This window comes from Perca fluviatilis, chromosome 8 (genome assembly GCF_010015445.1).
Source record: "Perca fluviatilis chromosome 8, GENO_Pfluv_1.0, whole genome shotgun sequence".
NCBI classification, from domain to species: domain Eukaryota; kingdom Metazoa; phylum Chordata; class Actinopteri; order Perciformes; family Percidae; genus Perca; species Perca fluviatilis.
In genome coordinates this window covers 39,513,456-39,537,720 of record NC_053119.1, presented here as the reverse complement: position 1 = coordinate 39,537,720, position 24,265 = coordinate 39,513,456, and the positions used below count along the sequence as shown (strand labels likewise).

Genomic DNA, 24,265 nt, shown 5'->3' with positions numbered 1-24,265 from the left:
CAGTGTAAATGTGCTGTCCCCTAAAATTGCACATTATACCTTTCTAAGGGTCTTAAATAACATGTGTGACATGTGTTATGTTGTACATGTATACCTTTGTATAGATTTGTCTTTATTTAAAAACAAAATAGTTTGGGATTTATGACCCCTTGTCCTATTTTCACTACATGGGAGAGATCCCCCCGTTTTACAGTTTTTAAATGTAACTAAGTAACTTTTACTTAAAGTACATTTTAAATGAACTACTTATTACTTTTACTTGATTAATTTTTCAGATAGGTATTTTTACTTGTACTTGAGTAATATTTAATCAAAGTATTGGTACTTTTACTTGAGTACAATATTTTAGTACTTTTTCCACCTCTGTTGACTGTGTAGTTTTTGAGTCATCCAATTTCAAAGTTCTTCTCTAAATAAAGACAACAAACATCAGCAGAATACTGCAATAAATACCGTAACATAATAAAATATGATGAAAATTACAAAAAATGTACTTACAAACTTGTTGCTGTTGCATCTGAATTTAGATAAGTTTTATGAGATGTATTTTATTGCTATTTGTTATCTGTTTTTGTTTTTACTAACTGAGTATTGTTTGGTTTTTAAATTGTTGAATTTGTGCTTTCTGTGGGACTACAGATGCAAATTAGCCTAAGGCTAACTCTGTTGCAATGCATTAAATGATTACATTTATGTTTAAATTGCACACTGTCCCTTACAAATAAAATTGAAATTGAGACTGTCTCCACAATTTTGTAACTCCCTGTACCTCATCTTGCCAAAGGCCACGAGTCAGTCCCCCCAGGTTCAGTGCCCCTCCTTCTCTTGTCTGTAAAAGAGATGGGCATATTCCAGTAGGCAGGCTTTGTTGCACATGAGGGGGGTCCCGCCTCATGCTCTGCCTCATGGTCAGCCAGTTAACTGGCAGGAAATTGTCCATAACTCAGGTTCTTCCACAGCAATCCTGTCTAACATGAATGGAGACATCTGACACCACGACCTTAAAATCTGATAAAGTGGGGTGAAATCACAGGACTTAATGAAATGCTGCATCTATTGTACTGATGAAACAGGTGTGTGCTTGATATAGAGCACTTTACCATCTGAATGGGTTTTGCTCAGCGTTGTGAAGCTAGAAACCCACTCAACACTGCCTGCGTCTTTGACTTTGGCGATTGGGCTGCTTCCTTGGGCTGCAGCTGTGGCTCAGGTGGTACAGCAGTAGCCTAACAATCGGAAGGTTGCTGGTTTGATCAGCCCTTCATTCCCATGTTGAAGTGTCCTTGGGGCCCCCGAATTTCTCCCATGCTGCGCCATCGGTGTGTGAATGTTTATCTGATAAGCAGGTGGCACCTTATATGGCAGCCTCAGCCACCAGTGTGTGAATGGTGCCTGCAGTATGTAAAAGCACTTTGAGTTAGTTGTTAAGACTACAAACTACAGAATCTACTAGAACTACAGCCTTCTGTTGGCTGAGAAAGGGTTTGAACCTGCAAATCGCCGTTTGCAGCTATATTTTTGTATTTGTTTTCTGGTTTACACTACAATAACAAGAAAACAGGATATGCTTTTTCTATTCATAAAAATACAGTATACAGTGTATATTAACAAATGGAGGTTCCCACTAAAAGCTAGTAAAAAAAACAATAATCTACCAAATAATAATACATTCGATTTAGCACAAAGGCAACACAAAATACCTCCAAGCAACACAAAGTATGTCACAAAGTGTATCATATAATATCCAAAGCATCACAAACTTGCACAAATTAGTCTTTTGTAATTGTAAATATGTCTTTAATTCTCTGAGATTTGTTTATTTTATTTATCCATATTTCAGTTTTTCATTGATGTTATAATGTATTGTTGTGACTATCAGCCTAGGCGAGGATATTTCCATCTTTCTCACACAGCCAGCGGCGCTTGGCTCCACAGGGGGCGTCATTCCAGCTGGCCAGCACTGGGTTCTTGTGATACATCTCCACACAGTCCTCCACGTTGTTGGGACCACCACCATCCGGCTGGCCAGACTGCCAAAATCTAAATGACAGTGTAGCGAGGTTGGTCAGAGAGATGCAGTTTGAATATTCAAGGAGTGACGGTATGACGCTTCTGGAGCCTTTGTCACCAATAAATCAGGTTGTTTAGAGGAATGATAACAAATATAGACATTTATTTGTCCTGACATGTCAGGACTGATCTAGTGTCCATGTGTCTGTGTCACCTTAATGTGCTCATATTATGCTTTTTATTTTTGGCTTTTTCCCTTTCCTTTATTGTGTTATATATCTTTTTGTGCACGTTATAGGTTTACAAAGTGAAAAAGCTCAAAGTCCCCCCCCCAAAGGGACTTACCATCTCCAACAGAAAACACTGTTCACCAACTGCTCCAAACAGCTCTATTGTAGTCCAGCCTTTACTTCAGAGACAAACGTGGGTCACTTTGGAACACACGTTATAATGCTCGCCTAGCTGCTAGTGTGGCACGCCCTCATACTCTGCTTCTGACTGGCTAGTAGTCCTTACCTAGCTACTGAGCATGTGCGACTCCCAACAAAGATGGAACAGAAGTGTAGCTAAAACAGAGAGCTCATGTGCAGTACAGCAACTATATGGTGTTTTTTGAAAATTAAACCACGTAAACCTATTCTGATATAACCTCTAAATACAATTATGAACCTGAAAAATTGAGCATTACTTTAAGACCTAAATCCCCATTTTCCCCCCTCCCAAGTGTGAGGCAAAACAAGGAAATAAAGTGAAACACAACACACATTCACTGTTAGGTCTGTTGGTCTGTTTCAGATCCCGTCCAAAATGTTTGACCTGTCACTATCTCTATAGCCATAGACAGCATTTATTACTTTGATACTTAAGTCTTGAATCAACCTGTCTAGCAGAAAAATACAGAGTTATTCTAAAATCCTTACGGTTTGGTCAGCGCAGATCCATCCACCCATTTCCACCCAGTGGTTTCAGTTGTGTCATACAGACCGATCCAGAACAAGAGATCAGCATCCCCATCCAGACGGTACAAGGCCCTCTGTGTATTATACAGAAAATGTAACGATACAACTTCAACATCAAGAATGCAAACACCCAAACAACCAGACAGAGATTTCCTGTACCTGTTCCTGTTCGCTGCTGATCACCACCAAGTCAGCACCTTTACTCTTACAGTATTTCCTGCTGTCCTCCCAAGTCTTCTGCTCAGTGGAGAGGAAGTAACATCTGGAGTTGATCTCCCACCACCCTGCTGGACACTGCTCACAGTACACACGTCCACTCAGCTCTGGAGGGCGCAAAGTCACACATCATAAATGAGACTCGAAGGCATCAAGCAGGAGCTAGAAGTACAACTTTGACGATGAATTTATTTAAAGTGCTCATATTATGCTTTTTGGCTTTCTCCCTTTCCTTTATTGTGTTATATATCTTTTTGTGCACGTTATAGGTTTACAAAGTAAAAAAGCCCAAAGTCCACCCCAAAGGGACTTACCATCTCCAACAGAAAACACTGTTCACCAACTGCTCCAAACAGCTCTACTGTAGTCCAGCCTTTACGTCCACTAGCGTGGCACGCCCTCATACTCTGCTTCTGACTGGCTAATAGTCCTTACCTAGGTACTGTCAGGGCACGCCCTCATACTCTGCTTCTGACTGGCTAGTAGTCCTTACCTAGCTACTGCACATGTGTGACTCCCAACAAAGATGGACCAGAAGTGAGATGCCTCACTCTGTAGCTAAAACAGAGAGCTCAACACACAGGGTGAAAAGAGGAGCTGCAGCAATGTGCAGTACAACAAAAATATGGTGTTTTTTGAAAATTAAACCACATAAATCTATTCTGATATAACCTCTAAATACAATTATGAACCTGAGCACTTTAAAGACAAATACATACTTGATTGTGTATCTCTGACCATAACACCTGTAAATACCTACATTACAGCTATAAAATTATATAATCATGTTTAGGTAGTAGTAGGTAGCAGGAGATGTCCCAGGGACCAAACTGACAAAAATAGATGAAGAATGAGAAAGGAAGAAATGAAGAGGAAGTAAAGTTAAGGTGAGAAGACTTGGCCTGATCCGTCCTCACCTGTCTCCAGATTTGTCCTCAGCCTGTCTCTCTCCTCCTCCAGGTCCTTAATCATGTTGGTGAGCTCAGTGTTTCTGTTTTCCAGCTGTTTTTTGTATTGGGTCAAAGCATTGAGTCGATCCTGTAATCCGTTGCACTGACCAGGCGGCTCTCCACTGGCTCTACAAGCTGGTGAAGACATGTGAGTGATAAACAAACCAGGAGGAGAAAAAGTACAGTATATCCTTAAAAGAATGGTAGAAAATTGATTGTGGTTGATTTAAGAAGAAAAAATGACACAAAAGAGGAGTAAAGATCATTTCACAAACAGCACTGATTTACAATAAGTGTTATTTTAAGGAGTGATATATTGACAGCGTGTCCAGTCTTACCAGTGAGAAACAGCAGCAGCAGAGGAGCTGTCAGATTCATGGCCACTGTTGGAAAAAACAAAAAATCATGGCGCAGCCTGTCCTTGTATGACAGGAGGTGAGAGAAAACTAGAGATAAGGAGGGGAGACCAAGGGGTGGGAGCTTTAAATCAGGGGTTCACACCTATAAATACAAGTGCCACAATTTCCAAATAAAACATATAATCTTTAGTCTTTAGCAATAATCAGTCAGTCCTGAAATTTTGTTTCCTTTAAAAAAAAAAAAAAAAAAAAAAGATGAAGCAGTCAAAAGAACAAGAACAATGACAGCTCAAAGTTTTTATTTTACATCTTTATTGAACTAAATCTGTGTTTAGAATCACCTCAAATGAGCAACCATCCAGTACAGTATATCTCACAACCACTAGTGCTCTGTTGGATAATAAATGTCCGTGCACATCACCTGTCCAATCATGAATAAGGCCTGAATGATGCATTTATGGGCAATATAGGAACAATTATTGTAATCTTTTATCAACTCCTACATTAGGCCAATATGGTGGGATCAGGGGAGAACTTGCTTGGACGCGTGTTCTGCGTGCCAATAATCAATGTCCACAATTTGTCTGCATTTCGGTGCTGTGACCCATTTATTTTACTTAACGGCCTGCTCACCATCCCACAAGCATTACAGTCCATTTCATTTCATTTCTGGTTTAGTTCCATTCATTTTCCTTATCAAGCTAATCAAACAATGACACGCACTGACACGACACACCTGTGTACCTGTGGCTGATTACCTTTATGCCTTCCCAAAGGCAATGCTCCACCCAGTGCTCAAACATAAAACTGCATATTAATTGGCATAACAAACATGATAGCCTATATAAACAAAAGTGGTGTAATGGCTCCAACAATTATTATGCAAATCTTGGTCAAGTTGGGGCTTGGGTAAGAGTTTGACGATGTAACAGTTGATCAGCTTTCCCAGTTTGATGCCAAATCTTATAACAAAAGCTATGCTACTGAAATTCTCCAAACCTGTATATTTGGGTTTAAAATGAAATATATATATATATAAAAAAAAAAAACTGGTTTACCTTATAGTTTTAGATATTTTGTTAAGAATTCACATTTCTATAATTACCCAATGAGAACTGAGAATCTTCATCTTCCTTTGTACAAAACATCCCGCGGTCACTTCTCTATCAAATTTCATGGTTATTTTGTGGAATTAAACATGCACTTTTAATGGATTCCTCTGTGTCATTTTCTATGTATAAAAAATTGACTTAGAAATGCCCTGCTGTCTATACTGTGTGATTTTTGGGGAAAATGATAACTCTTAGAAAACCATTCACACACATTCAGACACAGGTGGTCGAGGATACCGTACAAGGTGCCACCTGTTCATCTGATAAACATTCACACACATTCAAACACTGATGGTGCAGCATCAGGAGCAGTTCACGGTTCAGTGTCTTGCCCAAGGACACTTCAACATGTAGACTGCAGGGACCCTCCAATTGGGAAGCGATTGCTCTACCACCTGAGCCACAGCCGCTATCCGAATAAATAATATTTTAAAAAGGTACTGTGACGTCATGAGAGGCTACACAGCTGTCAGCGGGGTGGCTCAAGTAGTGCAAGGAGACAAGGTTCAAATAAGGAATTTATTAAAGTTCTTGGAAGTCAATGAAAACATAACAGAATGCAGACATCTTGTTGCTCTTTAAGGGCCAACACTTCAGGGATGTCTCTTCGGCATCTTGAAATCATAATTCTCTCCCTCAGGAAAATAAACAGTTTTTCTCAGCCTTACGGTAGTTCAGGCTGTAGCTAGTGGCCAAGCCAGCAGTAAGTCCTTCCAAATGTCTCTCACATATTTCCACAGGTGAACACTTCCAACGGTGAGTCTTTTCCACAGATAAGCCTCTCCAACTCTTTATATTCCTCATGGCAATAGTAGCACAGCGCTCTCATCCTCCTGGGAGCCCAGCTTGGAGACCGTGTCTCCCCACCACACACAGACCTCTCTAAGTGTGTGTCTATCCCTTAAAAACCCTTCAGCTCATCAGCTCCTGATTTGTCACAGCTGTGTGGGAACATTGGCCACAGAGGGGTGGAGTTCCCGATTATACCAGCGGATGGAGCCATAGCTGTCTGTGCTTGCAGCCAATCTCAGGGGGATGTAACGTCCGTCCAGGACACAGCCTCTCGTGACGTCACAGTACAATAAGTGATGTTATTGAGTACACGTTTTTGTCGAATTGAGTGAATATCTCCTCACAGTCATTTAGCTCTCTATTTTCTGTGTGCGCTAAAAAACAAAACGGCCTTTTAAATGGAAAACAGAAAGGGGTGCACAGGGCTGAATTTGTTCGCAATCATAAGATGGATCAGGGAGGGCCCCATCGTCCATCGTGAAATGGATGCACACAAGGGAGTTTAATGTATGCTCCACAATAATGAGCGCAGCATCGCTTACTGCACCTTTAATAGAACATATAGTTGATAAATGTGTGTTAAATGTCCTATTTGGTACCACCTTGTTCTACATAAAAAAGCTAAGGCTGCAATCCCTCTTTCATCCTGTCAGTGGCTGAAGCTTTCAGGTATATATAATCAGATAAGCACAGGAAGTTGAACAGATGTGTGCAGTAATCAACCCCTCTTGACTGAGAGGAAAATGAGGAAGCTGCTACTTCTCTTTTTTAAAGGAATAAATTCAGTTGGGAGTAAATGCCTCTCTTGAATAAAAGCTAATTTTATTACTTTTCACTATCTTCCTAAGACTCTAATATTCCACCAAATTATATTAAATTAAATTCACATAGTACTCTACTTGCATCCATGCTATTTTCTATATTTTTAACCATTTTTATTCATTTTTAACAAAATACAAAACATACAATTTGCAACATGAACATACGCCCACCCCCCCCCCCTATGTGGCTGAAGCTTTCAGGTATATATAATCATATATATATATAATCAGATAAGGAAATACATGACAAGGACTCATTTATTCTCCTCTCACCAGTTAGGCAGTAGATACTGTATATTTCAAATGGATCTTTTCACTTTGTTGTTTTAATTTTTCTAGAATATTCCCTGATCTATTTGGTCTTTTCTTTCTGTTTACTCTGCCCTAACTCAGGTTTGCTTTTCCTCCTTTAAATTCAAGTTCTTTTTAATATAACTTCCCAACCCACAGCTGTGTAAATAGCAAGCACTTGCCAGAGTTCTCACAACTTTCCACTGCACGTTACTCAAGTTGTGTCAACAGTTTATGATACAACATGTGGAAATAGTCAATGTCTGAGTATAAATAAGTAGCAGAACGACATGAATATTCATAACTTGAAGGTTCAACTTACAAATGAACTGTTTTCTGACATTTTACAGCATGTGTGTGACAAGCATCCACGTCCGGAAATGTGTCGTTTTGGATTAGGAGTCCAGTTAACGTCCCCTGCCATAAAAATTAAACCATGTAATGCTGAGAGTTGGAAACACATTATCATCTACATTTCTATCATTATCATTGGGATTATATCTACTTACTAAATGTTCTTTATTTTATGAACCTCAGATGATCTTGTATAGTTTTATGTATCTGAAGTTGAACAGATGTGTGCAGTAATCAACCCCTCTTGACTGAGAGGAAAATGAGGAAGCTGCTACTTCTCTTTTTTAAAGGAATAAATTCAGTTGGGAGTAAATGCCTTTTTTGAATAAAAGCTAATTTTATTACTTTTCACTATCTTCCTAAGACTCTAATATTCCACCAAATTATATTAAATTAAATTCACATAGTACTCTACTTGCATCCATGCTATTTTCTATATTTTTAACCATTTTTATTCATTTTTAACAAAATACAAAACATACAATTTGCAACATGAACATACGCCCACCCCCCCGCCCTCCTCATTACCACCCATCCAGACAAAGCTCAAGAAAAGACATCCCATAACTACAATATTCAAGACGCTACAACAAAATAATAACAACATAGTAGTATAATACTAATACATAATAATTAGGGCTGTCAATCGATTAAAAAAAAACAACTAATTAATCGCACAATTTGCTGTAGTTAATCGCGATTAATCGCGTTTTTAAATTGAGAAGCTTGTAGTAATGGATATTTAAATGCTAAATCACTTAACTTTGCAAATATGAAGAGAAAACAAACAAGGAAAGGTTCTGCTAAGTTCAGAATGTTTAATATCTTTCAGAACAACAGCAGCAACAATTTGGCTTATTTAGTCCTGCTGAAGGCTGCTGAAACGGCTAGAAACTGTCCGACTTGAGAGCAGATTTTTTTCACCACCCCCAATATTAGCCACATACCTAATATACCATATTCTGAATAATATACAAATATATATATATATATATATATATATATATATATATATATATATATATATATATATATATATATATATAATATAAATTACAATCTAGGCAGTACTTAATATCATAAATATTATAATATACATAGTGTTTAATCTGAATGACTAAGCAAAGCACATAAATCTAAACACAGAAATGCACATCAATATCAATATCAATGTTACACATTAAACCAGTAACCCAAAACCACAAAGGTGTATGTTGGCCTAAAGTGAAAACATTGAGTGTAGTTTTAGATAGCGACGCTGTGCACAGCAATCCATTACCAATGTAAAGCGATTGACTACATTTCCCTTCCAGCACCGCAACCAGGAAGTAGCTTGTGTGACAGTGAGACGCACCAATTTCAAACATTTACTGGAATATAGTCACGGATACTATCGAGTCGACAGCGTTAAACATCAGACTGCAAATAAGGTTTTATTAGCGTGACCAACATAACAGTTATAAAGCAAACAAATTGCGCACGTACACATCGGCAGCACAGCAGTAGAGCAACAGACAAATCAAACTTAAACCACAGCTCAATGTAGCGAAACAGCAGCTTACCGGTGGCGCATCTCTCCTGACGAGACAACCTGTCGGAACTAGTACTCGGTCCCGTTTATAGCCCGTGCTCATTCATTTCTGGATTCTAACACATCATCTTTTTTCTCTTTTGGGATCTTACTGGTCCATGTTTCAACTCTTGACTGGCCCGTAGGCCTACTTCAATCAGGTAAATCCCTCCTAGAGTAGCGCCGCCTGCTCTTATGGAGACGTATTACGTTTCTCAGCCGCCACATGAAGTAAACAAACAGCTGCGTTAATTTCGTTCATTTTTGTTAACGAGTTAAATATTAAAAAATTAACGGAAAATTAACGCGTTAATTTTGACAGCCCTAATAATAATACAACATAGTGACAAAGAAAACAGGTCATAACTAAACCAATGAGACAGGACTAGACCCCCCCCCTGCCACCCTGCTGTGATGTGGCTGGAAGAACACATCCCCCCTCCCACCCATAAACATTTATACATTCATTCAGCAAGTAATAAATCAAAGCATGTATTACATATTGCAGTTCTTTTCATTTTTTTTTCAGCCAAAGAAGTGACCCTCGTTGGACATTTGTTTCTAGATGTTAACAGGTCACTTTACTGCAGCGGAATATAACCAGGCTTCAGATTATCTCACACTGAGCTGGAAATGATTTTCACTTGGAAATGATGTGTCCACATGAGCATATTCAGGTTGCTTTTGTGAAAATATAAATTTGCACTGAACTATAGAAAAACAGCAATTTATTTATTAAGTTTTCTGTCTGGTGGGTTTGGTTGCAGAGTTATGGACGGACTTTCATTACACAGATCCAGTACACTGAGCTGGAACAGCTTTCATCATTCCAGCTGTTTTCCAAATTATAATTAAATATTTGCCCACAGTTTTCACTTTCTTCACCGTTAGGCTCCCCGGAATCCCAGTAGCTGAAACAAAAAAAAAGAGCTTTTATCAGAAAACACAACCCAAGAAGCACAAGATAGTGATTTAGTTTGAATGGACCAAATGGTAAAAATGTGTGAACCTTTTGGTCAGTGGAGTCCCATCCACCCATTTCCACATCCCCTCTGTCTCTGAGTCAGTCAGGCCAATCCACAGTCTCTTCTGATATTTTCTTGTGAAATCCTTGTTTAAAAAAAGAGTAACAAACTTTAAACAATATATATGCACCTGGATATCTCAGTTGGTAGAGTGTGCGCCCATATATAGAGGTTTACTCCTCAACGCATCAGGCCCGGGTTCGGCTTCGACCTGCGGCCCTTTGCTGCATGTCATTCCCCCTCTCCCTCACCTTTCATTTCTTCAGCTGTCCTGTCAATAAAGGCTGAAAAATGCCCAAAAAATAATCTTAAAAAACAAAAAACTTTAAACAATATAACAAGCTTTCCAGCATTCACACCTGTAAAACTGATCCTCTACCTCATTGATCTTTGCATTCATTTAACATTTTTACTCTTTATTCTAAACTGTTTGTCTGTCTGTAAGTCACACACACACACACACACACACACACACACACACACACACACACACACACACACACACACACACACACACACACACACACACACACACACACACACCTGTTCTTCTTTGCTGTTGATAATCATCAGGTCTGCACCCTTTTGAAGACAGTCATCTCTACTCTCTTGCCAGGTTTTCTCCATAGAAGAACTGTAGTAGAATTTACCGCTGAAATACTCCCATCCTCCTTGACCTTAGTGAAAACAGAAAGAACCCAAATGCCCAACAAAATTAACTAATCTTTTTCTTTGGACTTTCATTGGGACAAAAAAAGGGCAATTGATTATTTTGGGGAAAAATAAAAATGATTGTAAAGTCAACAAATGTAATTGTGACAGTAGTTATAAATGTTGAATGCATCCAGTATTATAAATTATATGTGAGTAAAACTGTTTACATTCACAAAACCAATATATAAATTCTTAAAATCTATTGCACCCTTCATTCTGTAGCTCGTAGTCTTCTTACTTTTGGACTTATGCTATAACTTAGTAATGGAAGAATGAAAAAGGAAGGGAAATTGTTTACATATTTGAAATGCAGCACATTGTTTGTGACAGACTACATCTCTTGACATTTACTGCATGATGATACTGAGAAGCACACTCTGTAATGTGCTGTTGAGTTATCGTAATTTGGAACAGACAAGGGCATGATGATGATTTTGTGCCTCATTCACTCGAAACAGTAACTGTCATACTATATGGCTATTGTTCAACTTTTAAAGATATATTAATTAAATCAATTATCACTTTTCCACATTTCTTACAACTTCACCTTCTTCTTACACATTTTAACCAGCAATAAAGTTTAGCTTTAGCATTAGCTTTTCAAAAAAACCTTTAATTATTCAATTCAATTCAATTTCAATTCAATTTTATTTATAGTATCAAATCATAACATAAGTTATCTCGAGACACTTTACAGATAGAGTAGGTCTAGACCACACTCTATAATTTACAAAGCCCCAACAATTCCAACAATTCCAGTAATTCCCTCAAGAGCAAGCAGTGCGACAGTGGCGATGTATTCCACATCTCTTTTACATTAGTGGTGTTATTCAACTTGTCAATTAAATTCATACCAATTAAAACCATTCCCACTTTTCCAACTATTCTCACTACGTCTACTACTCTGGAGCATCTCATCAACTTTCTTCTTTTGTGTTACTTAATGTGGCTGACTTGGACAGAAACTACAAGACAATCATAATATTTACCAGGAGCTTTCCATGTAAAAATTATCACTTTTATTTGCCCAATATAAGACTTGCACCCTTCTGGATCCAAACTCTGATTATTGAATTATTCATCACACTTACCTAAGTTATTCAGCTTCCTCTTCAGGTCATCTCTCTCCTCAGTCAGGTTTTTGAAACGAGCCTCAACATCTGAAATAGAATTCTCTACGAATGTTAGCATAGCACAAGTTCTCAGTAGTTCTTCAGAGTATCAGAAACTGCTGTGCCATTGAATGACTGCATAGTAAAGAAACTACAAGGGTGGATTATAATTAATTAAGTTATCTAAAAGATGAATTTCATCTAAACCCTGATTATTGGAGTAGTTCATCATTGTACTTAAAGGGGTGATAGAATGATTATATAGGGTATTTCACACTGTTCCTTAAGGTCTCCTAATAGGGTATGTAACATTGATTGGGCTGAAAATTGGCTGGTTGCTATTTTATGGGTCCTTATGCATCCCTGTGTTTTGGCCCTATTTGGAACGAGAGCTTTTCTTCCAAATATGGTATGCTCATGAATATTTAGATGAGCTACACGCTGATTGGTTGACATACACATGCATTGGAGACGAGACAGCAGGTCTCATATTTCAGACACTGCAATGTTTCATTACTAAATTCACTTCTGAGACTTTTTTATGCGAGAAATCTACTATATAAAGCTCAAATATGGGCCCTTTTTACGAAAATTGATGGCTAATTGCAAATTTGTTAAGACGTGTCGGACTTCAGGAGGTCCACACAGTCTGACGAGACAGCGGCAGCCCCGCTGCGCTCCATACCCAGGAGAAAGTCATCGTTTCTGGGTTACTGGACAACCAGGGCTCAGGGCACCACGGAGCTGGTCAGCTGCCGGCATAACTATAGTATATTTACAGTTTGAATTTCGTCATGCCACTTATAGTGTCCATTCAATCCTATGGGTAGCTAAAGATCGCTGCTAGCTAGCTAGCTACACTTTCGGCATAAATATAATATATTTACAGTTTGAATTTCGTCACGCCACTTATATAACAACTACCCTAAGGTCTTACTAAAGCTAACGCTTGTGTCCGATTTCAATTTAATGCATTTTTGTGAATAGGAGGGGTTTTGTTAGCTGCTAGTGTCCCTTCAATCCTATGGGTAAAGATCGCGGCTAGCTGCAGGCCCTGGAGCTTTGACAGGGCCTTGGCATTTGGTAGTCCAGTAACCCAGAAATGGTGACTTTGTGCGGGTATGGAGCGCAGCGGGCTTCCAGTCGTGACGGAGATCCATCTAGCTCACATTTAGCCTGCTGAGCTCCTGCTGAACTGCGAGACACAGTTGGACAAAATTTGCAATTAGCCATTTGACATCAACTCGGTGGTTCGTTGAGATTTGCCCGTTTTCAGAGGCAGTTTCAAATTCTGAGATTTGCAGAGGAAAGAGGTGTCATTGGGATTTTGAGGTTCTATATGTATGTCCTATTTACACTCCAAATTGTCGTTTTCAACTATGACAAGGTAAAATCGATTTGCATTCTATCACCCCTTTAACAAAGTTGTTTCTCTTAAACTCGTCTCTCTGAAACATGAGAGGAGAGGTTATTATTATTTTCAACAGAATCAGATTAATGGTAGTTTGTTTAGTTTAACTTTGTGAAGACAAACGTCTTGTATTCTCTACGAACAAAGAGCCGAGATGGTGTCAATGAACATGTTTACATGCCCATAATATTTCAGTTTTTGCCCTTATTCAGAAAAGGACAATATTCAGACTAAGCTGTTTACATGGCTAATGGAAGTACAGAAAGAACACAAATTAACAACAAAATTAACAAATGGTCTTTCATTGGGACAATTAAAGGGCAGTTTGTTATTTTGTGGAAAAATAAAAATGATTGTAAAGTCAACAAATGTAAATGTTGCATGAGAACAGTTTTATGAATTATATGTGATCAAAACTGTTTACATCCACAAGGCCAATATATTAATTCTTAAAATCTATTGCACCATTAATATTTGAAATGCAGTACATTGTTTGTGACGGACTACATCTCTTGACATTTACTCCATGATGATACTGAGAAGCACACTCTGTAATGTGCAGACGAGGGCATGATGATGATTTTGTGTCTCATTCACTCGAAACTTTTTTGCAAACTGCAAAACAATGGAGTTACACCTTTATTTTGTTGTTTCACATTGTTATGTTCTCAGCGCCAACAATGGTTTCTTTGTAGTAAACACAGGAAGTGCTGAGTTGTTAGCAGGAGAAGTCACAGGGACCAAACTGACATTAGTCGCTTTCCGACCGGCGGGATTTTTGCAGCTCTTAGAATCCCCGCTGTAAGTCTCTCAGACCGGACACACACAGACACACACACACCCCGCTGTAAGCTGGAGGTCTCTCAGACCGCTCTCGTAAATAAGAGGCTTTTATTTCACCATTGACGGATCGTTTGTTTAAATATCACAATATATGTCCATCATAAGATTAACGGGAACCTGTGGTTAACTGCCTTTTGACAACTTTGCTGGTTGGCCGTCACACACACACACACACACACACACACACACACACACACACACACACACACACACACACACACACACACACACACACACACACAAACACACACACGGGGGAGAAAGAGAGAGAGATAAAAGTTTCTCATTGGGAGACTTGTTCAAATTATGACAAATAGACTATATACGTTAGATTTAGTATTTAGTTCATACTTTTTTTGGTACTATGTTCCTGTAAACTACTTGGTCGGAAAGCGGCTAAAAATAGAGGAAGAATGAGAGAGGAAGAAATGAAGACGAAGTAAAGGTGAGAAGACTTAGCCTGATCTGTTCTCACCTTTCTCCGGATTAGTCCTCAGCCTGTCCCTCTCCTCCTCCAGGTCCTTGATCATGTTGTTGAGCTCAGAGTTTCTGTTTTCCAGATCGTTTTTGTCTCGCGTCAAAGCGTTGAATCGTTCTTTTAATCCGTTGCACTGACCAGGTGGCTCTCCTTCACAATCCTTCTGCACTTTCTTCACCTTGTCTTGGTAACTAAAATTTGTTGCGTTGCAGTCCAAGTGGGTAGAGTATACTGATAGGATATACATAAATAAAAAAAATAAAAAAACATTTTAAATGAATTTAAAACCAAAATTTATGTTCAGGTTTAGTTTGACAGCAAAACAGTTGCGTAGCGGTTTTGACAGCAACATGTGAAGCTACATAACTGAGCGTTTGAACTTGCAATATGGTGGTGCTGTTGATGCAACTGTTTTACCACATTTTAACTTGCACAATACGAAGAAACCATACTCACATGTCAGGCGTAGAGAAACATTGAGAATGGCTTGTATGACGCACAGAAGCCCAAAGCTGAGGAGAAGCACCTGGCAGAGTCTTCTCTCTGCAAAACCAACACAGACTCACCAATAAAAATGTATAACCACTCTGGCAGCCATGGGAGGCTGCCATGTGCTGTTGACACATTAAAATAATGATAAATTAATTCAACTTTAAGTAAGGTTTTCAAGTATATTAACTAAACTAACCAACCAACATTAGCATGCTAATGGTTGGCTGAATGGAGAGTTACATATACAGTGCCTTGCGAAAGTATTCGGCCCCCTTGAACGTTTCGACCTTTTGCCACATTTCAGGCCTCAAACATAAAGATATAAAACTGTAATTTTTTGTGAAGAATCAACAACAAGTGGGTCCCAATTATGAAGTGGAACGAAATTCATTGGCTATTTCAAACTTTTTTAACAAATAAAAAACTGAAAAAGTGGGCGTGCAAAATTATTCAGCCCCTTTACTTTCAGTGCAGCAAACTCTCTCCAGAAGTTCAGTGAGGATCTCTGAATGATCCAATGTTGACCTAAATGACTAATGATGATAAATAGAATCCAGCTGTGTGTAATCACGTCTCCGTATAAATGCACCTGCTCTGTGATAGTCTCAGAGGTCCGTGTAAAGCGCAGAGAGCATCATGAAGAACAAGGAACACACCAGGCAGGTCCGAGATACTGTTGTGGAGAAGTTTAAAGCCGGATTGGATACAAAAAAATTTCCCAAGCTTTAAACATCCCAAGGAGCACTGTGCAAGCGATAATATTGAAATGGAAGGAGTATCAGACCACTACAAACTACGAAGACCCGGCCGTCCCTCTAAACTTTCAGCTCATACAATGAGAAGACTGATCAGAGATGCAGCCAAGAGGCCCATGATCACTCTGGATGAACTGCAGAGATTTACGGCTGAGGCGGGAGACTCTGTCCATAGGACAACAATCAGTCGTATACTGCACAACAATTCGGCCTTTATGGAAGAGTGGCAAGAAGAAAGCCATTTCTTAAAGATATCCATAAAAAGTGTCGTTTAAAGTTTGCCAAAAGCCACCTGGGAGACACACCAAACATGTGGAAGAAGGTGCTGTGGTCAGATGAAACCAAAGAACGAACTTTTGGGCAACAATGCAAAACGTTATGTTTGGCGTAAAAGCAACACAGCTCATCACCCTGAACACACCATCCCCACTGTCAAACATGGTGGTGGCAGCATCATGGTTTGGGCCTGCTTTTCTTCAGCAGGGACAGGGAAGATGGTTAAAATTGATGGGAAGATGGATGGAGCCAAATACAGGACCATTCTGAAAGAAAACCTGATGGAGTCTGCAAAAGACCTGAGACTGGGACGGAGATTTGTCTTCCAACAAGACAATGATCCAAAACATAAAGCAAAATCTACAATGGAATGGTTCACAAATAAACATATCCAGGTGTTAGAATGGCCAAGTCAAAGTCCGAGACCTGAATCCAATCGAGAATCTGTGGAAAGAACTGAAAACTGCTGTTCACAAACGCTTCTTTCCATCCAACCTCACTGAGCTCGAGCGTTTTTGCAAGGAGGAATGGGCAAAAATGTCAGTCTATCGATGTGCAAAACTGATAGACATACCCCAAGCGAATTTACAGCTGTAATCGCAGCAAAAGGTGGCGCTTACAAAGTATTAACTTAAGGGGGCTGAATAATTTTGCACGCCCAATATTTCAGTTTTTTATTTGTTTAAAAGGTTTGAAATATCCAATAAATTTCGTTCCACTTCATGATTGTGTCCCACTTGTTGTTGATTCTTCACAAAAAATTACAGTTTTATATCTTTATGTTTGAGGCCTGAAATGTGGCAAAAGGTCGAAAAGTTCAAGGGGGCCGAATACTTTCGCAAGGCACTGTAATAACAACTTGGGTCTTTTTTTTTTTTCAAGCTTTGGTCGTCTTCTCTGTCAGTTCTTCTCTGTCGCTGCAATAACGTCCAATAGGGCATGAAACATGATTGCTGTAATGTAACAATTTATGTATATCACAGGACTTTAACACTAGAGCTCACTAGAGCTGCAATTTTGAAAATTGATTAATCAGTTTGAGTAAGCAGCGCCACTCTTCAAGACGTGGCTAACAAAACTTACCTCCGTATTACATATGGAGCAAGATTTCCGCTCATGTTCAAAACTTTGTACACATTCAAAATACATTATATCTCATCTGTGTTCTCTGAGGTTTGGAGGAGTCGTGATATTTTGAGAAAAATAAAGTGATAATGCAATAGGCTACTACAAGAATAAAGTCACTCTATTTCAGAAAATAATCCACCTGCACCATAGTCTGCTGTGCATTACGTGATTGCTCTGTTGATATGGTAGATCTCATACCTCCTGACAGACACAGAGCCCCGCTTGGGACGCTGGTCTCTGAATGAGACAGTTTAGGGAAGTGGCTGTACGCTGCTCTACATCGGAGGTGGAAACACAGAACTACGCAGAAATAGGGACACATCTGCCGCAGAATGCCCACAGCAGAGCGGCCACAAGAAGCCTGCGCTGCAGCTCCGTGTCTATCAGGGGCGTAGCACAAGACCCTGGGCCCTATGCATAGGCAGTCCTGATGGGCCCCCATGTTCCTCAAACCCCCTCCCCCCAAAAAATAAATAAATAAAATAAATAATAATCAGGCCTCTGTAAACATGAATTTGTCTGCCTAGATGTTTATAGGCTAATAACTATTAACTGTAATGCTTAGAGTAGCCTGATAACACACATTTCAAACCTCCTTTCTCAACATTCTCTAGCCTACTGTACTGTGGTTACTACTACATTTTGTTTGTTTTCTCTGTACCTTTACTTGCCAACCTGTGTACTATGGTGTCTCTCTGATCATCTGTTAATTTATCTGGCCATAGTCCTGGATCCTCTGGCAAAAACTGGTCTGCACTGCTCTGCCTACTTTCCAGTTCCTCAGCTCTCATTTCCACACTGTGCTCAGAGCTCCCTGCTGTCTTCACTCCCATCATCCTCAATCAGATGTTCTCTATCATCTTTCTCTATTAAGGATACATTTGATATTAACCTCTTATCCTAACTGTAACCTAATATAATAAAACACACTAAGATGTTAGTGTTACTTAACACCTTTCAGTCAAAATGGCTAAACATGGTTTGCTTTAATTTTGATATAAGCTCACCTTGTCTCAAATCCAAAGAGGAGGATGAGGGGTCTGTTGTTACTCCACTCCCTGCTGTGACAGTTTCTGAAACTGAGGCCCAAGTGTTTCACAATGTTAACATCTGCTTCTACTAAATCTGACATAACTATAATGTTGACATGATATGTATCTACCGATGATCTACCAAGCTACCTATGACACTGATTAGCCTATTATTGCTAATTATATAGCCTATTCATTTGAAATTAAACATGTTTTAAATAGGCTATTACTATTGGATGCAAACAGCGTTGTTAGTGTAGTTTCTTTATTTTACCTCAGATTACATGTACACAGTGGTTTAATTGGCTTTTGTAGGGAGGGGGAGCCCTTATGGGGAATGGTCATCATTCAAAATCGCGCTGTAAAATGACTTCATGTGTTTTGACACCAAAGGGCTCTTTTTCCAGTATTAATGTGTAAGGTAGGGTTGATTAGTTATTCAAACAAAGAGAAATACTTTACAATTCACTTACTTTATTATTATTATTTTTACTTTTTTTACCTTTTATAGGGTAATGTTAACAGGCAGGCAATGGATGTAAAAATCTTTTTAAACAAGAACATTATGTTGATTTAAGAGAATCAGAAACCACTATTATAGCCTTTTTAACAGTGATTGGCTTGCCCAGCTTGTTAATAGCCAGTGTATGTTCATTTAAGCTTCCAGTTTGTTAGACGGCACCAACATTTGGTCTAATCATAACTGGCCTGGCAGCCCAAAGGCCAAGGTTTTGCTTCCAGATTTGTGTGCTGACTTATGATGTGGGGGTCTGGGGGTCCTCCCCCAGAATTTTTTAGCATTAAACACTTTATTTCCTGCATTTTGGTGAATTTTTATGCACCTATTTCTACTACCTTTTTCTGAATAAATAAGCCTGAAATATCGTTATGTAAAGGGAAACAAATCTAAAAACATAATGGAAAATATTGCAGTAAGGCTGTAAGCTGTATTGCTTTCATCTATTTATTCTCCTTTAGATCGACTTTTCAAATTATATCTGAGTCAGCAAACATGTAGCCTAGGCATCATTTATTTTTTGTTTGGGAAGTAACCTCCGTAAATGTGCATATGACAATAATTCACCTTAGTGATACATTATTCATTTAATTTATTAATAAACCTCTGGACTGTAATATTTCAGATGTTTGAGCAAGATTTCTGCTCATGTCCAAAACTTTGTGCACATTGAAAATATAACTCATCCCATCTGTGTTCTCTGAGATTTGGAGGAGTTGTGATATTTTGTGAAAAAAATAAAGTTTATAATTACGAGCTATTACGAGAATAAAGTCACTATATTTCAGAAAATAATCTACCTGCACCGTAGTCTGCTGTGCATTACATGATTGCTCTGCTGATACGGTAGATCTCAGACCGTCTGACAGACACAGAGCCCCGTTTGAGACGTTTAGGGAAGTGGCTGTACGCTGCTCTACATCGGAGGTGGAAACCCGAAATGTATGGAAGAAATGCACGGAGCTCAAACGCGAAACATCTGCCGCAGCACGTCGACAGCAGAGCGCATCCATAAACCGGAAGCTGCACAGCTTTTTACAGCGAGAGTGGAAACTAAACGATGTCCTGTTTCATATTTGTCAGTCAACTTTTCAAAATGCATTCGGGGCTACACTCAAAACATTCGGGGCTGAAACCCCGGCAAAATGCTTGATGCTGAAGGAGACGGAGCTGAGCTCCGGCAGGGTGTGTTGTGGACCTGAGGAGGCGGAGCTGCGCTCCGGTGCGCTCCGGCCCAATTTAACCTCTGCATGTACAACCAAATTATCATTTGAAAGTGTATGTTCTGCTCTTTCAATAGGTTGTCTCAGTTCGTTTTTAGCACTAACGGTCGCGGAGATATTCAAGCAGTTTAGCACCATGGATCTGGTTTTCTAGTTTGTGCTCACCTTTCTATGAAAAGAAGTCAGTTACCAATTGTTTCCCCTCATTCTGTTTTCTCTCCTTCTCCTGTCTTTCCTTTCTTTTTAGTAGCCTGATTTGGCTTTCTTTGAAAAAGACATTTCTACAGCAGAAGTTTGCGCTCCACCAGACGCTCAACTGAACTAACATAAACAAAATGCGTGCAGATGGACTAAACCATTTGGCGCGTTAGCTAGGGGTGATTGAGACCTTAGCTAGTCTTTTTTGTATAGAAAATATAGTCAGTCAATCAACAAAGTTATTCAGCCAATACACTAACTTTACATTTGATCTGATATGCATTATGAAATTTTATTAGGAAATAAAATATATTCCAGACTTTTCAAGGGCCCTCTCTCCCCTTGGGCCCTGGTAATCAGTATTGGGTTCACCCCCAGTCCGACGCCCCCGGTGTCTGTGCCGCTGCTCGTCTCTATTTTTACGGCGAGAGAGGACACTAAGCGACGCGCACCTCTTCTTCAGAGCTCCGTGTGTTTGAGTCTGACCCGTAGACTGGAAACGTTGTGTAATGAAAGGTTGACAAGTAAACGTGTGGCTGAGGGGGCGCCTTAGGATGATCATGTTTAATAAACACGTTTTATTTCGCTTGTCGTTCTAATTCTATTATTAATGGGAAGTAAACCTAAGGGCGACACGGCGCCCTCAACACATTTGACGCCCTAGGCAATCGCCTTGGTCGCCTATGGCAATCGCCGGCCCTGTCTGTATTACATATGGAGAAAATCCGATATGGCATGACGGACAATCTTAAAAAATTCTACAAGATTTGGCAGCAATTCTTAGACCATCTTGCTCAATTTGACGGAGACATGGAACACTTAGGAGATTCACGATAGGCCACTCCCCTCTTCTTTGATAAATTCTGTTTTAATTGAGAGTACCAGTGATGCAACAGTACCTTTCATTGTCTTAAGGAATACTTCCTCTTTTTCTTTCCTCTTTTCTTTTCATATTGGCATAATGTTTTACTCCTAATCTTTGTCTCTTTGTATTATACTACTTGGAAAACACTTCATAAACATATTGAACAAAAAAAGAAAACTTTTGATTTCAGTTTGTTAAATGTGAATATTTTCTAGTTTCTTCTCTCCTCTGCGACAGTAAACTGAATATCTTTGAGTTGTGGACAAAACAAGACATTTGAGGACGTCATCTTGGACTTTGGGAAACACGGATTCACATTTTCACCATTTTCGGACATTGTAGAGACCAAACAAAGAATTGATTCACCGATGACATAATTTACAGATTAATCAACAATGAAAATAATTGTAAATTAGCCCTAGAGTTCACGTCCTGAGCCTCGTGTGTGTTCATGTAAATAATGCAATGAAAACACTTTGGTTAAGATCGTGGTTTTGATGGAATATTTAACAGTAAACACTTTTTCAGTACTCACCTCTTTTCTTTGGCTTTTAACACCAGGTAGAGTGTTGATCTTATGTGTATACTTGCTTATTTTAATTGTGAGCGGACAGTGCATTTTAGTTTTTATTTATTTTACGTATTTAATTTTATTTTAATTTTTATTGCATTTATCTTTATATTGGGTACCTCTGTGCTTTTATTGTGTTATCTATTTATTCTGTTTTATCTTTTTGTGCAGCACTTTGGAAACCTTGTGTTTGTTAAAATCGTGCTATATAAATAAAGTGGATTGGATTGGATTGAAGGACAGGATTGTTGGGCCATGCCACTAGTGCAGCTTAAAACACTTGATAGAGTACAATAAGTAGAACTGTGTTGTTTAACAGTAGCTACACATAAACCATCAACTGATAAAGTGTTATTACCTGTTTGATTTGCATCCCCACTGCCTTTCTGCTTTGGTCTCGGTCGCTCATTAACATAATCAGATACCTCCATTTGCTGCATCCTCTGCGTCTGCTTGATATTTGGTGAGAAGTCAGCTTCAGCGTGGTCTCAGCAGTGAAGTGTGTTTCCTCTTTGGGAGAGTGAGCTTAAAAACCCATTATTACACAGTTAACAGATTAAGTAAGAGGTCGGATAGAGGAAGAAACTAGTTGACTCACACTGAAATCTGTTCCGCAAAAACAATAAGCTCTAAATCATGCCATTACTTCATCTCCCGTTAACCTTTGTACATACTATATGTATTTTTTATCCTACTTCATGCACCTATGGGAAAAGTGTAAAACGGATATTGAATAGAAAGGACCACAATCCTCTTTATTACTGTTTGTACTCTGTCCTGTACAATCAGTGATACATTGTAATGGGAGAATGTGCCTGCATCTATAAGTTAGGATGCTTTATTGTGGCTGTTTTAGTTCATTTTCATATTTTGTTTTTAATAAAGCAGTGGGCAGGTTAATAAGTGGTCCATAATAAAATAATAAAAAAATATATATATTTAAAAATTCGATAAAAGCAGACATGAGCCAGAGTGTAAGGATTTGTAGACAGAGAAAACAAACTGAGTAATGAGATACATCGTGTTAGGTGAAACTGTGTCTATTAGAAACACATACATGACACTTCCACATATGATCATCACCTAATAAAGCATCAGTCACACACACTACGCAGGAAACTGGTACTGGACAACCTGGTTACCAACATTGTACCTTACAACAACTAAATCTAACTAAAGACCATAATATACAGTTGTTTTTGTTGTTTTTTACATCCGATTTTAAAATATGGAATAAAATGCTTCCAATCTGAAGACAAAGAATAACACAAAAAAGAGATGAAAGTTGAGTATAGTAGGCTATATAAATGAACCTTGGATTAACATTTTACAGATCACTGTGTTAACTCCACACAAAAAACATACAATCAGTGAAATTGGCTAACAACTGAAATGAACCATATATATATTTTTTATTATACAACATATCTCAACTTATTTTTAAATTTCCAGTGCATCATATCACTCACAGCTCACTCTCTTGTGTCTGCTTATTTTACTAAGTGTGATAGAAGTATGCATGTTGCATTTCTATTTATAAATGTCAGATCTTTATCTGTAGGAAGTGATGTAAGCATTCTTTTCCTGTTTACATGCTGTTTGTACATCTGGTCCTAGCTGAAGAAGTAGCTTTGACTTTAACCTACCATATATGCCCTGCAGTGCCCTGCTACGCCCTGCTACACCCTGTAACGCCCTGCAGTGCCCTGCAACACCATGAACTACTACAACTACTATTTCTAGTCATAGTTCCATTATCTTTATTGTGACTATTATTGCAACTGTTCATCACACCCCCAACCGGCACCGTCATGGTCTGTCCGAGGTTTCTCCCTAAAAGGAAGTTTTAATCACCACTCAAGGTTTCTCCCTAAAAGGAAGTTTTAATCACCACTCAAGGTTTTTCCCTAAAAGGAAGTTTTTCCTCGCCACTGTCGCACGAAATGCTTGCTCTTGGGGGAATTACTGGAATTGTTGGGTCTTTGTAAATTATAGAGTGTGGTCTATACCTACTCTATCTGTAAAGTGTCTTGAGATAACTCTTGTTATGATTTCATACTAAAGATAAAATTGTATTGAAAATTGAATTGAATATTTACACACTACACCATACGTACAACTGTTAAACTGTTGTTGGCATTATGCTGTATGTTCCTGTACAGAGTGAATATTTGTCGAGCTAGATAGATAGA

General features: G+C 38.8%; 2 protein-coding genes across 3 annotated transcripts; both read right to left on the bottom strand.

Moving 5' to 3' along the window:
• Positions 1 to 1,780: 1,780 nt before the first annotated feature.
• Positions 1,781 to 9,469, bottom strand: LOC120564046 (CD209 antigen-like protein E). The gene is made up of 6 exons (XM_039808683.1): positions 9,427 to 9,469; positions 4,474 to 4,518; positions 4,103 to 4,270; positions 3,129 to 3,292; positions 2,931 to 3,043; positions 1,781 to 2,040 (listed from the first exon to the last, which is right to left on the bottom strand). Exons 2-6 carry the CDS (start codon positions 4,511 to 4,513, stop codon positions 1,881 to 1,883), a joined length of 645 nt encoding a protein of 214 aa, XP_039664617.1. The 5' UTR covers positions 4,514 to 4,518; positions 9,427 to 9,469; the 3' UTR covers positions 1,781 to 1,880.
• Positions 9,470 to 9,678: 209 nt separating this feature from the next.
• On the bottom strand, positions 9,679 to 22,586 carry LOC120564045 (CD209 antigen-like protein A). Of its 2 annotated transcripts, XM_039808681.1 has the most exons (8): positions 22,432 to 22,586; positions 18,676 to 18,747; positions 15,474 to 15,560; positions 15,015 to 15,248; positions 12,265 to 12,333; positions 11,003 to 11,136; positions 10,444 to 10,544; positions 9,679 to 10,345 (listed from the first exon to the last, which is right to left on the bottom strand). In XM_039808681.1, exons 1-8 carry the CDS (start codon positions 22,511 to 22,513, stop codon positions 10,204 to 10,206), a joined length of 921 nt encoding a protein of 306 aa, XP_039664615.1. In that variant the 5' UTR covers positions 22,514 to 22,586; the 3' UTR covers positions 9,679 to 10,203. The 2 variants fall into 2 exon arrangements, with proteins under 2 accessions (XP_039664615.1, XP_039664616.1); XM_039808682.1 differs by lacking the exon at positions 18,676 to 18,747 and having other exon boundaries at positions 9,680 to 10,345.
• Between the last annotated feature and the right edge of the window lie 1,679 nt (positions 22,587 to 24,265).